We start from the raw sequence: 14,446 nt of genomic DNA, 5'->3' as shown, positions 1-14,446 counted from the left end.
CCGGAGGATCTTATTCCTACTTCGAAGTAGGATCTTATTCGAAGTAGGATCTTATTCGGAGGATCGGGGCCAGTGTAGACGCTCTTTTCCGGCTTTTCTAAAAGCCGGAAAAAAGCGGCGGACATTTTTATTTAAATGCCGCGGGGGATATTTAAATCCCCCGCGGATTTCCCTATTACGACCTGTGAAATTAACATGCCCCTTTCGGAAAAGGGGCCAGTGTAGACGTAGCCTGTGACTTTAATTAATAATTTAATTTAATTGAAGTTTGGGGAACATTTAGAAGGGACACCTCTCAAGAAAATTCACAATGCCTCAGAGAGCTGAGTAGATAATGTTGTATGTGATTCACTCCCATCAGAGAGAAGCACACCAGTGGTCTGTAATATTGTGGATGGACCATTGTCAGGACGTCCCAGTATTTCCTATATAGACAATTATACATGCTTCCCCCCAAAAAAGTGTCCCTGATTTTTCACACTTGATATCTGGTCACCCTACCCACTCTACTGCTGATGATTCCTTCTCCCATATGATTTCTAGATCTAGTTTTTGGAACCAACCAAAAAGATCAAATCTCATAATGACATTGTGACATTAAAATCGTGGTGGTAATAGATGGGCATTCAGCATCCAAATTCAGACGAATACATATATTTTGCCCACCTAAATTTTCCATTGAGTTTGAAATGTTTTTACTTTATATCCCAAAGTCACATGAGTATTGGTACTGTACTCATCAAAACAGATATTATCTTCATCTCCAGAAGATAGCAGTTCAGTATTAGGAAAAAGTGACCATCTATATAAACACACACTTTTTTTGTGATGTATACAGTTATATAAAAGGACTTTAAGATTATTGGCAGTGGAAGACTTTTTATATAGTAAGATGTGTATTCTGTATGTCAGAGATCAAAGTATATGAATCATTGTAATTCATTCCTTGATTTATAGAGACAAAAGTCGCCTAGGGAGTGTTTTAAATCCAAATGATGTCCCTCAAATGATCATTTTGTTTTATGATTAGTTGGATTTATTTGAAAGATGGGTTAAATCATTTGCATCTATTGGTTCTGAAGAGGTTCATGCACACTATTTATTCCAGTAAGTTTATGAAATACGTTGTGCTCCTGAATTGTATTCTTGAATTCAAATAGAAGTATGTAGCAAGCTGGTTGAAAAATTTTTAAACAGGATATATTGATATTTTTAATAACATTTTGAGGAGGGAAAAACAAAATATTTGTGAACGTGTGCAAACATCTGTAAAGTAGAACTAAAACCCTTCCTGATTTTATCAGACGACCCACTGTTTGAGGGATCCTTCACCACAGACAGAGCATTAGATAGAAATATCTTTTTTTAGATGGGCATGTATACACTGGAGGACTTGAGTGTCAAAAAATATTTTTGTGGGAAACCTGCTTGAAACCCTTCTTACACATGATTCTGCTTTGTGTGAATATGTATGTGTGTGTGCGTGTGCGGGTATGCACATGCTAATCTGGAATCAGAATCAATTATTCCTCTAAGCATACAAATCTAGTTTGGAATGAGTTAATTACTTCACACACATGCCAAGTGAGATCTATTTGGTCTAAAATTAACATTTTAAAAATTATGGGGCTTTGATAGGAAATGCTACCCACTTCATATCAGGGAGTGTCTCACATATATAATGACTTCATAATTATTGGTTAGACTTTTGAGTCCATCTCCATATATTCCCATTGTCCAGAAGAAGAGAAGCTCGTCAGATATCTGTATAGCTATTAAACTCTTTGGCTAGTCAAAGCTAATCCGAATCATAGTTATCCATGACCACCTTTAATAACACCTTGTCCATACTGAGGCCTTTTTGCCAGTACTGCTTTCCAAATGAGGTTAGTGTCATCATTCTCATTTTCCAGATGGGAATAGTGAAGCCCACTGACCAAAAGTGACTTGCTAAGACTCAACCAATGGGGCAGTTGTAGAGCCAGGAAGAGAACCCAGGTTAACAGAATTCCAAAGCAGTGCTCTCACCATGAGGACCAATTGCCTTTCTTTAAAAGTTCCTCATTGTGCAGCAGATGTTTCATGTGCTCCAGCTTAAAGAGCAGTCATTTATATGAATTAGATCTTTACACCATTATATCAGCTAGGAAGTTTGAAAAATACAGTTCAGAAAGGGGAGTTGGATTCTCCTGTTACAGGGAATAAATATTCTTCAAACTTAAGTAAGTTAGGAAGAAAGTTCCTTTATTGGCAGTTTATTCCATAACTGCATATTGAGTGGATTCTTGCATCTCCTTTTAAAAGCAACTGGTATTGCTCACTTGAAGAAGCAGAAGAATCATGGTGATTGGCTTGCCTACTGCAAAACAGCAAAGAAATTGGTGGGTTTTGTTTCTCGGGGACCCTATGAATTGTGGAACAGGAATCTGATTTTGAGGCCATGTCCCGAGACCTGTGGAATTCACATGACCCTTGCTCCAGCCATTCTTATTTATTTAACAGCACAAGTCTTAATCATATTAAAGTACCACCTCAGGTTTATTTAATGAGTCATTGCCACACATTCTTGCTTTGATTCTTCCACTGCCTCCAAATGACTTGCTTCTAAAATGTTTTTTCAATAACACTGCCTGATGTCTGTTTCTTCATCCTAACCTTTATGGGCCATAACCTCAGTGGGGTAAACCAGCCAGCTCCATTGACTTCAGTGGAGCTTTCTTGGTTTATCCTTTCTGAACATCTGAACAGTATCTGATGAGCTAGCTATATATATTTTTCAAACATAAAGGTCCCCCAAGCAGCGTATTTATATCCTCCCTTTACATTACTTATATATATATATATATATTTATATATATATATATATATATATATATATATATATATATATATATATATATATATATATTAACAATAGCAGAGTCACTGAGTACAAACAAATGGAATTATGTGTAGATTTCTTGGAAGGTAAATCCTTTGAAGCAAGGACTGTGCTTTCTCTTACATTTGGAAAACACTTAGCATGGTGGTGCATCTGGAAGCAAATGTTAAATAATAGTGACAATAATGATAGTCATGAAAATGATCAGCAAGGAACAAAAACACGATTCAGAAGTTCGTGCACATGGGACTCCTTTAGGTTGGGTACAATCCAGGAAATAGTTATTGTGTGCTTTCAAGTAAAACAGTCTTACTCATAAGGCTCCGTAGATACTCATTAACTCACCTACAATTTCTGGTGAACTTAGGATAGATGCCTTTCTTTAGACAAACATTATCATTAACATTTAATGTCTGCCCAAAGTTTCAGGTTACAGAAGAGGTAAACTATTTGTCTGTGATTTATGAGGGTTTATTTAACCTTTTGCAGTTCCTTTATACAATATACATTCAAGTTAATCTGTAGCACTTTGCTCTGTTTGTAGCCACAGCGGTTTCTAGCGAGCAGAATCCTGTCATTATCATAGCTGTGGTTGCTGTGGCAGGCACCATCATACTGGTCTTCATGGTGTTCGGATTCATCATTGGACGAAGGTACTGTAGGCATTTCTGGCCTCAGTGTTGTAGATTCCTTGGAATTATCCCAGCTTCTATCTTAGAATCTGTAAATGGAAACAAAAGCAATGCATAATCTAATATGGACAATTTAGATTTAAATTCCATTCTAGGGTGACAAATTAGCCCACTCATTTTACATTTAGAAGGACTCTATTAGCTTAAGAAATTATTTTTTTGTCTTATACTGGGTGTATTCTAAATATTTGCAGCTTCTCTAGTCTCTTTACAGTTCTGTTGAATTGTTCACATGTGGAGAAGCTTGACATTTTACCTATTCAGCCATTCAAATAGCACTTGGATTTGGAGACAAGAGGCAGAGAAGTAAATTTAAGTGAAACATCCTGTCAAAAATACCAGCCTTGCCACTCCTTTTTCAGACTCTTTAATCTTAAGGCTAGTTTGCTCAGAGCATCACAGAAAGTTTCTAATTAGGACTGCAATTTTGTTTGTTAAGCCTTTAGGACCCTTCCCAGCAATTATTAGATACAAAAGCCTTTTATTTAGAACTGTTCATGTTTTGTTTTCAACTCTGTTGTTGAAAGAATTACTGCTGGGATAGTTTTAAAATGCCTTCTGGAGTTAGGCTGCTAACTTCCAAAATTCCAGTCTGGTCGACCTTTAAATATGAGGAAGTAAATCATTATTTTCCTGTCAAACTGACCTATTTTATTTTATATTTTTCAGGCACTGTGGCTATAGCAAAGCTGATCAAGAAGGGGATGAAGAACTTTACTTTCATTGTAAGTGTTTTGCTTTTTCCCCCCTACTCTCAGGAATTCCTAGTCCAATTATAAGGCATTTAGACTGGCAGTATTGGAATATAGACAATACCAAAACAACATTCCTATAAAGAACGGACTATAATAAATCTGAAATACTGTGTAAACAGCAAGTGTGAAGTTAAAAACCATAAAAATATAATGACCTACACAAAAAAGGAGACATTAAAATCAACATTGTTCATGCCATACATTTTATTTCTGTACATTTGTGTGATATACTGTTGTTCCCACTTCTATTTTTCTTTTGAATAATTGTTTCACACAATCTTAATGATCCCCCTGGAGATGCTGTAATGATAGGTCCTTGGCCAAGGGGCTGTAAGAGCATTCCCTAAGGCAAGCTTCTGATTAAGAAAGTAAAGGTCACTTTTTCACCCCAACAATTCTGGTCAAAAACTGTTTTTGCTACTGTGAACTTTTGCATCACTGACAATATATTATCACTGTGTAGATAATATATTCATAAGAAATAAAATAATGTGAAAAGAAGGATCATCTGTCATTCCCAACTTCTAAAGTGAGTTACTTACATAGTTGAAAAATTAGCACTCAAAAATGCTCCAAGCATAATTGCTTTTCAGTAGCGGCTTCAGGAATCTTTCAATTAAAAAACATTTCCATCAGAAAATACCAGTTTATCAAAACCAAAGCTTTTCATAGTTGTTTCTAATAATTTCTCAACTAAAAAAAATCTGAAAAAGTGTAGACATTTTCCAAATGCTTTGTTTCAACATTTTCTAGTTTTTAAAAAAAATTCCAGTGTAGGAGTCAATTTAATTTTTTAAAAATAACCTAAATGTAGTAGAAATAAATTCGACATCTAAATAATGATCAAAATTGAAACAAAATGTTACAACTGAAAAAAAGCTGTCTTTTATTATTTTCCATTCATAATTTTTAATTACAATTTTGCCTTTTTGTTACAATTTAGGAAAACAATTTCTTACCCAGCTCAAATTTGTAACTTGCAATGGCAAACAAATTGTCGACTATGCCAGCACCTTCTCATACATTATAATTTAAATATTAATAGAGCACGCTTTTGATTCTTACCGTGCCACCAATTATCTTCAGCGCTAACTAAAGCCATAGGTTAATTCTTACAAATGACAGCTTATAAAAATTAATTTTTAATCTTGTATTGCTTTGTGTTAAAATTATTGTGTTGGTAGTTTATCAGAGTCTGATATCATATAGTGGATTATGCATTTATAGCTTACTTTTTAGCATCTCCTTAATGCAGAACTCTTTAAATTAGTAAAGCTAGCCAAGACTCATGTCAAAGTTGTTTCAAGATTTCCGTCTGACCTTTTTAGCCTAACAAAATTAGATCAGCCAGGACTCTTAAGTTTTGGATGTATCACTACCTTAAGTCATTTCATTTATGTGCAGAGTGTATTAAATTGAATGGTGACATCATTACAGACTTAGACTACCTATTATATTGTACATAAGAAGTGAAAAACAGAAATGGGAAAAGGATTAATTATCACACAGTCTGCACTCTATCTTATTTTTAAAAAATGCATCAGAAATCTGCTGCTGTTTAAATGCAGCTACTCTGGAGGGTGACAGATTTGAAAATTGCCTCTTTTCATTTACAATATAGGTTTTATACATCTCCAAAAGATCCACTTCTTTTTGTTATCTAGTTGGAAAGAAATCAATTGCATTTTCTTTTATTTGCCTATGAAGACAAAGTGAATATGCCAGCTAGAAAATTCCTTTCCCCAATATAAATTATGAATGATCATGTTGAGATTAAATAGGTTTATAAGGGAAGCTCGTGCTTAATATTCAGCAGCTGGCCAGGAAAGTCTCTTTCTTCCTTTCTTTCTTTAAATCTAGTTCTCCAGTAACTGAAAAATCTGTCAGAACAGTAAACCTACATTACCTTTATTTATACTGTAGCATGAAATATTATAAATTACTCTTTTACCAAGCTACTTTTTAATGTTTTTGATGGGAAGTTTGGTATATAATATGATTTTACAACTTTATCCCCAGTTATATGAAATACAACACTGTGGTCACCAGCTATTTACAATTTGGTGTCCTTTTGTTCCTTTAGCATCCAGACAATTTTCTTATGTGCTAAGACACAGATTCAATTTTCACAGTGACTTGAAAGCAACCATTTAACTAGCTTTTAGAGCATGGCATTTAATAGAATGTCCAATCTTTTATTTCAATTCCCCTCAACTTTCCATGGCCCCAAGTGCTACATTTAAAGATATAAGCACAATGGAGGAGTTTTGTCAAGCAATTCCAATTTACATTTTCTTTCCTCCTACCATTTTCTTCTAACAATGTGTTCGAATCCACGCCAGCACTATTTCACGTTGGTATGCCAAGATAGCTTTGGCCTGTCAAAATGTTTTATGACAGCTTGAATAAAGAACCATCAGAGCCCCATTTGAGATTCACAAGGTTACCTCCAATCCAGGCCCTTATCACAGACACAAGAGGATGGCTCATTCTCCATCTGCCTGCCTGAAAGCACAATATATGAGTTTAACCTATTGTTTTCTTCTTTCTTTCTCTGATCTTCTTGTTCATTTAAATAACAAATAACTGTTTATCTGCTCAGAAATGGGAAACATTGTCATTATGATTAGAAATAAATCTATTAAAATATAGCCTATATCTAAAATTAACTTATAGGTGAAATCTTAAATAATTTCTACTGCAATTTGGTGTATTCTTTTGGCTCTTCAAACTGACTCTCTCTAGTTTTTTTCCCAGTATGTGATTTTAATGATTTTATTTGAAACAAACACATACTACTAACTGAGCTATTGTTATTTACATTTCAAAATACACAATAGATTTACAAATAATGAAGAGGTTGTATAGCACCCTTAAATTATCTTGACTTTTATATTTACTTCTGATCCAATTCCTACACCTCAACAATTCAGCAATTTTTTGAAGAACATTCTTCCTTAATTTCATATAGATAACATTTATTATATCATCTTAAATAGGTGGATTTGCAACACCTGATTGTAATGTTTAGGATCCAAATATCTTCAATAACAATAATTTGCTTAACAGCTATTCAGTATGGACATTCAGACTTACTTTGGCTTTACCACAAGTCTCAAACATAAGGTGACATGTAATGGTGTTGGTCCCTTAGTTTCCTACTCTGATCCAGGAAGGAAGCAAACTGCATCAGCCATATAACTGGTGTACTCCACTTCCTCAACTGGGATAGTTGGTGCATAGGGAGAGGCCACTTACTCTCTTGTTCAGGAAGGGGAGTATTTCACAGAATTAGACTCACTCATTCTGTACTTCTTCCACTGAGGTGGATAGCCCACAGAAAGTAAGGACTTTCCTAATGTTTCCCTGCACATCAATTCAGGAATATAGGCAGCATTCTGATGTGGCTATGAAATTATGGTTAGTTTCTGTAATCATAAACTGGTGTGGGAAAAGTTATTTACTTGTTCACATAATATAAGAACTAGGGGTCACCAGATGAAATTAATAGATAGCAGGTTTAAAAGAAACAAAAGAAAGTTTTCCTTCATGCAGCACACAGTCAACCTGTGAAACTCATTGCCAGAGGATGTGAAGACTAGGATTTTAACAGGGTTCAAAAAAGAGCTAGATAAATTCATAGAGGTTAGGGTCCATCAATGGCTATTGATGGACGTTAGATGGGAATGGTGTTTTTAGCCTCTGTTGGTCTGGAAATGGATGGCAGGAGAGGGATTATGTGATGGTTACCTGTTGTGTTCCCTCCCTCTGGGGCATCTGGCATTGGCCACTGTTGGTAGACTGGACCTTTAGTATGACCCAGTATGGCCGGTCTTATGTTCTTATATTCCTCCCTGTTCTCTCTTATTTTAATCCCTGATTACATATCACCCATTGAGAACTACTTGAATATTCATGGCTTTCATAAAAGACTTTACACTTCTAGAGAGATATAGTTTCTTATGGTAAATGTTTATACACTTGTGTAAGGAAACTTACTGATGATGCTTCAGACTAACGTTGCCTCTTAAAGCTGCTTTGATACAGATGGTAAGGAAACAGGTCCTGTGTTCCACGGAGCATTCTGCATAATGAAATTCCTGGGCTGACTGCACAATAAGTGCTTTGCTTCATCACAGTCATGCTTTCTTACATCATTACAGTTAAATTTCCAGGCACCAAAACCTACATTGACCCTGAAACCTACGAAGACCCAAATAGAGCTGTCCATCAATTTGCCAAGGAGCTGGATGCCTCTTGTATTAAAATTGAGCGTGTGATTGGAGCAGGTAAGGCTGCTTGTGGCTTCTGAATTCTACTGTTCCATTTAGCTGGGATCAAAACTCATACATCATAATGACAGGCAAATAATTATACTTCAAGTATAGAACTTTTTTGCATTTACCAGAGAAGATAGAGCGATGAAGCTTATGCTTCCTTGTAAAATGTGAAAAATAAATATTAAAAAAGAGACTTGTGTGGCATTAAAAGCTTGCATGCTTCTAATTCCAGAACCATTTTAAAAAGTTGCAAACATTCTTGAAAAACAGTACTGTAATGTTGTTACCTGTTGCTCATTGTTGAAGTAAAGAGGTTTGATGTTAAGTGTAAATACTGCTTAATTAATCACAGAAGTAGTTCCCTTGACTTCTGGGCATTCAGAAAAGAGGACACAGCCTGTAATATATAGTCTAGTGAGGTCTTGTATATTAATAGAAAAGAATTCTCCTTTAAAACTTTTTGTTGTCATTCTGCTTTTTTAAATATATGTATATATTATTGGTACAAAAATATTCTTGTTTTACCTCTCGTGCTAGATTATAATTGTACTGGCATTACAATACTTTTCTTCTTCTTGAACTCTCTACCACCTACTTAAGCAGTGTGGTATTCATACTCTAAAAAAGCAGTTTCGTTTGTTTGCATTAACGAGATATGTGACATTTTTATTGCATTGGGCCATGTTGTGAAATTAAGTTTCCATGGGTAAGAAAAATATCAAATATTTTGGATTCCTGGAGGAAACATTCCTTTGCCTTCCTGTTCTTTTTTATCAAGTATTGTTAGGATACTTTATAAATCACCCTACTGTGGTTTGTCAAGCACTGTAAATTATGTATATTTTAAAAAAATCTCTACAAATATTTAGTTTTAGGTTATAAAAATAAATGGCAGCGCTTAGAATTAGCTAATGTTCTACTCTCAGAATCATGTTGCTTATTTTAAAGGCCCTTACTCATTATGAATGTTACCTTACTTCAAGTGTAGCCCTTTTTAAATTAGTACAACTTTTTGCTGTATGCTGCTACTCAGAATGAGTAAAGGCATCAACCCAGTCTCAGGTTGTTAGGTCAGGTCTACACTACCATTTACTTTTGTATAACTTAGCTCACTCTGGTAGGTGAATGAGGTAACTAACCCATGTGCCGAAAGTTACATTGACCTAAGCGCCTATATGGTCAGCCCTAGGTCAGTGGGAGGGCTTCTCCAGCCAGCATAGCTATTGCCACTCACGGGGGTGGATTTATATGCTGCTGTGCCAAGACAGCACTTCATTAGTCTTGCCTAACTAAGCAACATTTAGGCTGATACTGGAACAAAAAAATCTCTCTTTCAGTACAGCATTTCTCTTTATGTTTTCAGTTCTGGATTGGCACAGTAAAATCAGTAAAATTGGGTCTCTCTTGATTTGCTAATGAATTGTTGAGTTGAGAGACTACCATATCAACAGTTTAGAGTAAAAGGCGCATGTGCTTCTCTTTTGATTAGACTGAAATACTATTTGTCAAGTCACTTTGAGTAAAACCCTGAAAAACATCACATGTAAATGTGGTAGAATTTAAGGCTGAAATAGACACATGTGCAAGATCAGTTTGTTTTCAGTATGCAAAACTGGAGCATGTAAGTTGGAAGCAGAGTTGTAAAGTGCAAGTGTCATTTTTGCTGGGTTTAGCTACGCTCCAAATAAATGGATTAAGATTGGCTAGTAAGAATGGAAGGGACAGTATACTGTGCTTACAGCAGGCAGAGAGAGACAAAATGGAACTGCTGTACTACAGACCAAAGAAGAATATGAAATGTCTGCTAGGGACAGTCAGAAAAAAGCAGCATAGAATTCTCAATGTGTGCCTCAGTTATTATGGTGGAAAGGGATACTGAGCCTGTCTTGGATATGTTGGGGTGTGAGCCTGTGTTTCATTTTTTTCACAAGGATGATGTGATTTTTCTTGCTAACTTTGTCATTTCCATTCTGCTGAGGCCACCTGTTATACGCTGGGGTTGGTGCCATTGTGCTGAGTCTTTGTTCTACATTACAGCCTTTTATTTCTACCCATTTCCCTGATAATATGCTGAGCCAGTAGATGCTCGGCTGTGAGTACCTTTTGGGAGCATCTATGGGCATAGCCTTGAATGCCTATGCCAGATGGCCAACTTTAGCAATCAGAATGAGTGGACAAGCAATGTTTGTGAATGCATTTGGACTTTGCCAGCCTATGCTGTTTTACGATGTGAGTTTGTCTCTCTGTTGTGCAGGGTTGGAAGAGCTGTTTGGAACATATAGACATTCCCATAATTTAATCAAAGCATTTTAGTTTCTATGAAACTTTCATTAGGATGGTTTTGATGTTGGGGCATGGGAGAGAAAATTTACCCAGTTCATTGAACAATTAAATTAATATCATGCATTTCATAAACCTCAATGTGATTATTCTGTTTTTGACAATTGTTTACTGTCTGATTCTGACCTCACACCAGTATAAAGCAAGCCAAAAACAAGTATGAGTTAAAAATCAGGCCTAAAAAAAATCAGGGAAATCCAACATCCTTTGTAAAATATCAGTATTCTTTAATTAAATGTAAAGTAAAATAAAATAGTTTTGTAAAGACATAAATATTAGGGGTAGGTGGAGGCTGACATAAAAGTGTTTGTTGGTTGGGTCCTGATTCATTAAAGAACATATACATATACCTAACTTTAAGCTCTTAAGTAGTCCAGTCAAAATCCATGTGACTATTCATGGGATTAAATTTAGGCATGTACTTATGTACCATGTTGAACCAGGGCCCCAGCGAGTATATTATATGTGTATATTCTATATCTGAAGTGTCATTTATAGTCAATCTGCTTTATTTTAGGAGAGTTTGGTGAAGTGTGCAGTGGACGTCTGAAACTTCCAGGCAAGCGAGATGTTTCAGTAGCCATAAAAACCCTGAAAGTTGGTTATACAGAAAAACAAAGGAGAGATTTCCTGTGTGAAGCAAGCATCATGGGACAATTTGACCATCCCAATGTTGTTCATTTAGAAGGGGTTGTTACCAGAGGTAAGAAGTGGCTAGATGCCTCATTCAGGCAATAAAGTAACTGATAGAAATTGCTGTAATTTATCCCTGGTCAGAGATGCAAATTAGAAATGCATACTTTTAATGGATTTTGTCCTGAGGCGTAACTAACTAAAACAATACTCACTTTATGCTGCAACCTGAGGAAAAAATTAAGATGCACACTTGATTAAAAGATCAAGTGCTTTGAAATACACTATTTTTCTAGTTTCAGTTATCCTAAAAGACCATGCCAAAAGATAAGGTTTCTTATGTCCTTTCCTATTATCTGAAGTGTCATTTTCTCCCAGTCCGAGTCACACAGCAGGAGTCAGGAGGACACACTGACATTTTGATTTGTACCGTTTAATTTTGCGAATCATGACCATGCTCCATGCAGACATTTCAGGATTTAGAGCTCAGTAACAGTGCTGGAGACTTCAAGTTTATTTATGTCACAACTATTCAGCCCTTTCATAGGAACAACATGTTTTGTCAGAAAAAAGGCACTCAGTTCAGTTCATAGTTTCTCAAACAAAATGTCCCTTCTTTTCTTTTAGGGAAACCAGTCATGATTGTAATAGAATACATGGAGAATGGGGCCCTCGATGCCTTTCTTAGGGTGAGTACCTAAGGGGAAATATGTGCCGTGCTTCAAAATACAATATGTTTTACCAATTTAGCATAGTAAAACTTTTGCTCAGTCTGAAATGTGAACATGGTTGACACCAATAGATCTTTAAATTGTCCCACCAGAATCAGATTAGGAATTAGAAGACCAGATGGGATTAAACTGATACATTCCTTGGCATTTAAGTGATTCAATGTGGTGCAGAAATCGTGGTTTTGATTACTGTCGTAGATGGAGGTTAATACCACGATAGCTGAAGCCCTGACATGTGAAAACATGGCTGTTTAGAATAGCAGTTATTATTTTTAGCATGATTGACGTCACTGCACAGTAATTCTTAAAAGTACAGTAGTACCTCAGAAAAGAATGGAGGAAAAAGAAAAAAAATATTTTATAACAATTTAGAATTTGCTGAGTGCTCAGAACTGCCAAGCAATGTCTTTACCATTTTAGCATTCCATGTATACAAGCCAGAAAATGCAGAACAACTTGCAAGACTGTAGAGAAAACAGAAAGATTATGTTTCCTTGATAAATTATATGCTGTAAATAAACCTTCATTGTTTACAATAAACAGAGGTCTTGGTCCCAAAAGTGTTATACAGTTTCTTTTTTATATCTATTGATCAGTGTAAAAAATGAAAAACATAAAATATAGGGGCAAGCTACAAACAATGCTATATGAAGTTTTTGGATTTTTTTTAAACTTGTAGTGTCACAAGTTAATTAGAATTTTGTAACTTTTAACAAGTTCCATTAATTTTAAAAGTTTGGCTATTCAGGCCTTTTTCAACCTTGTATCCTGCTTTGTGGTTAAAATAATTTTGTTTAAAATATGTAGCTTTGTCCCATGATGCATTGCCTTTGGGATAATAAGTAACTAGAGTGAAGAAAGTGTGCAAATCTGATTTTCTTTTATTCCCTCAACTTCATTAACAAGTGTGTTGCTCCTGTCTTCCCTTCAGAAACATGATGGGCAATTTACAGTCATTCAGCTAGTGGGAATGTTGAGAGGAATTGCTGCCGGAATGAGATATTTGGCTGATATGGGATATGTACACAGGGACCTAGCAGCACGCAATATTCTTGTCAACAGCAACCTTGTTTGTAAAGTGTCAGACTTTGGCCTGTCTAGAGTTATAGAAGATGATCCAGAAGCTGTCTACACCACTACAGTAAGAAACATAGACATTTGACACTATTTCTCAGTGGATAGGAGATCTTACTACAACCAGGCAATAGCATCTTGAAAACACAGTTAAGGGAAATACATTAATGGCTGGAAGCTGTTTAGTAGTCCAAGAGTGGCACAAGTCATCTTCAGGAATCTGGTTTAAAATAATTTCAGTAAGGCTACGTCTACACAGGCCCCTTCTTCAGGAATAGCCATGCTAATTTAGAACTTTGGAATAGGGAAATGCGCGGGGGATTTAAATATCCCCCGTGGGATTTAAATAAACATGGCCACCGCGTTTTTTCCGGCTTGGGGAAAAGCCGGAAAAGAGCGTCCAGACTGGCGCGATCCTCCGGAATAAAGCCCTATTCCGGAGGATCTCTTATTCCTACTTTCAAGTAGGAATAAGAGATCCTCCGGAATAGGGCTTTATTCCTACTTTCAAGTAGAAATAAGAGATCCTCCGGAATAGGGCTTTATTCCGGAGGATCACGCCAGTCTGGACGCTCTTTTCCGGCTTTTCCCCAAGCCGGAAAAAAAGCGGCGGCCATGTTTATTTAAATCCCCCGGGGGATATTCAATTCCCCCGCAAATTTCCCTATTCCAAAGTTCTAAATTAGCATGGCTATTCCGAAGAAGGGGCCAGTGTAGACACAGCCTAAATGTCTAATAACTATCACCTAGTGGGGAGAATTCTTGCAAGTCTTTGCTGGTTTTAGTGTGTCATATTTTTTTCCGTGAATGAATAAATACGGATGATTGATTTATAAAATGTGTAACTCCTTTTTGAGCTCACTCAAAGGATTTACACGGAAATCCAGGGCTACTACTTTTTCAGAGTGGAATTAATCTCGCTTGAAAGCTAACTAATGTAAGACATGACTGAAACATTGCTGCTATTCTTACATGAGGGGTAACAATTACTCTCCTAGATCTTCCCTTATTCCTGGGTGGTATTATTTTGCCATAGCTGTTCATAGGGCACGGGTTACTC

General features: G+C 36.1%; 1 protein-coding gene across 4 annotated transcripts in view; it reads left to right on the top strand.

Moving 5' to 3' along the window:
• EPHA7 (EPH receptor A7) overlaps positions 1–14,446 on the top strand; it is a 183,716-nt gene that overhangs the window by 158,651 nt on the left and 10,619 nt on the right. For 3 of the 4 annotated variants that reach the window (XM_075923899.2, XM_075923902.2, XM_075923901.2), the window contains 6 exons: positions 3,426–3,534; positions 4,243–4,298; positions 8,492–8,617; positions 11,466–11,651; positions 12,209–12,270; positions 13,244–13,453. In XM_075923899.2, coding sequence (XP_075780014.1) covers positions 3,426–3,534; positions 4,243–4,298; positions 8,492–8,617; positions 11,466–11,651; positions 12,209–12,270; positions 13,244–13,453 — 749 coding nt within the window. The remainder of the gene's footprint in view (positions 1–3,425; positions 3,535–4,242; positions 4,299–8,491; positions 8,618–11,465; positions 11,652–12,208; positions 12,271–13,243; positions 13,454–14,446) is intronic. The other variant, XM_075923900.2, reaches the window with a different exon arrangement.

This window comes from Pelodiscus sinensis, chromosome 3, assembly GCF_052426305.1.
Source record: "Pelodiscus sinensis isolate ZL-2025 chromosome 3, ASM5242630v1, whole genome shotgun sequence".
Taxonomy (NCBI): Eukaryota; Metazoa; Chordata; order Testudines; family Trionychidae; genus Pelodiscus; species Pelodiscus sinensis.
The sequence above is the reverse complement of the archived record's forward strand: the minus strand, read 5'-3'. Positions and strand labels throughout refer to the sequence as shown.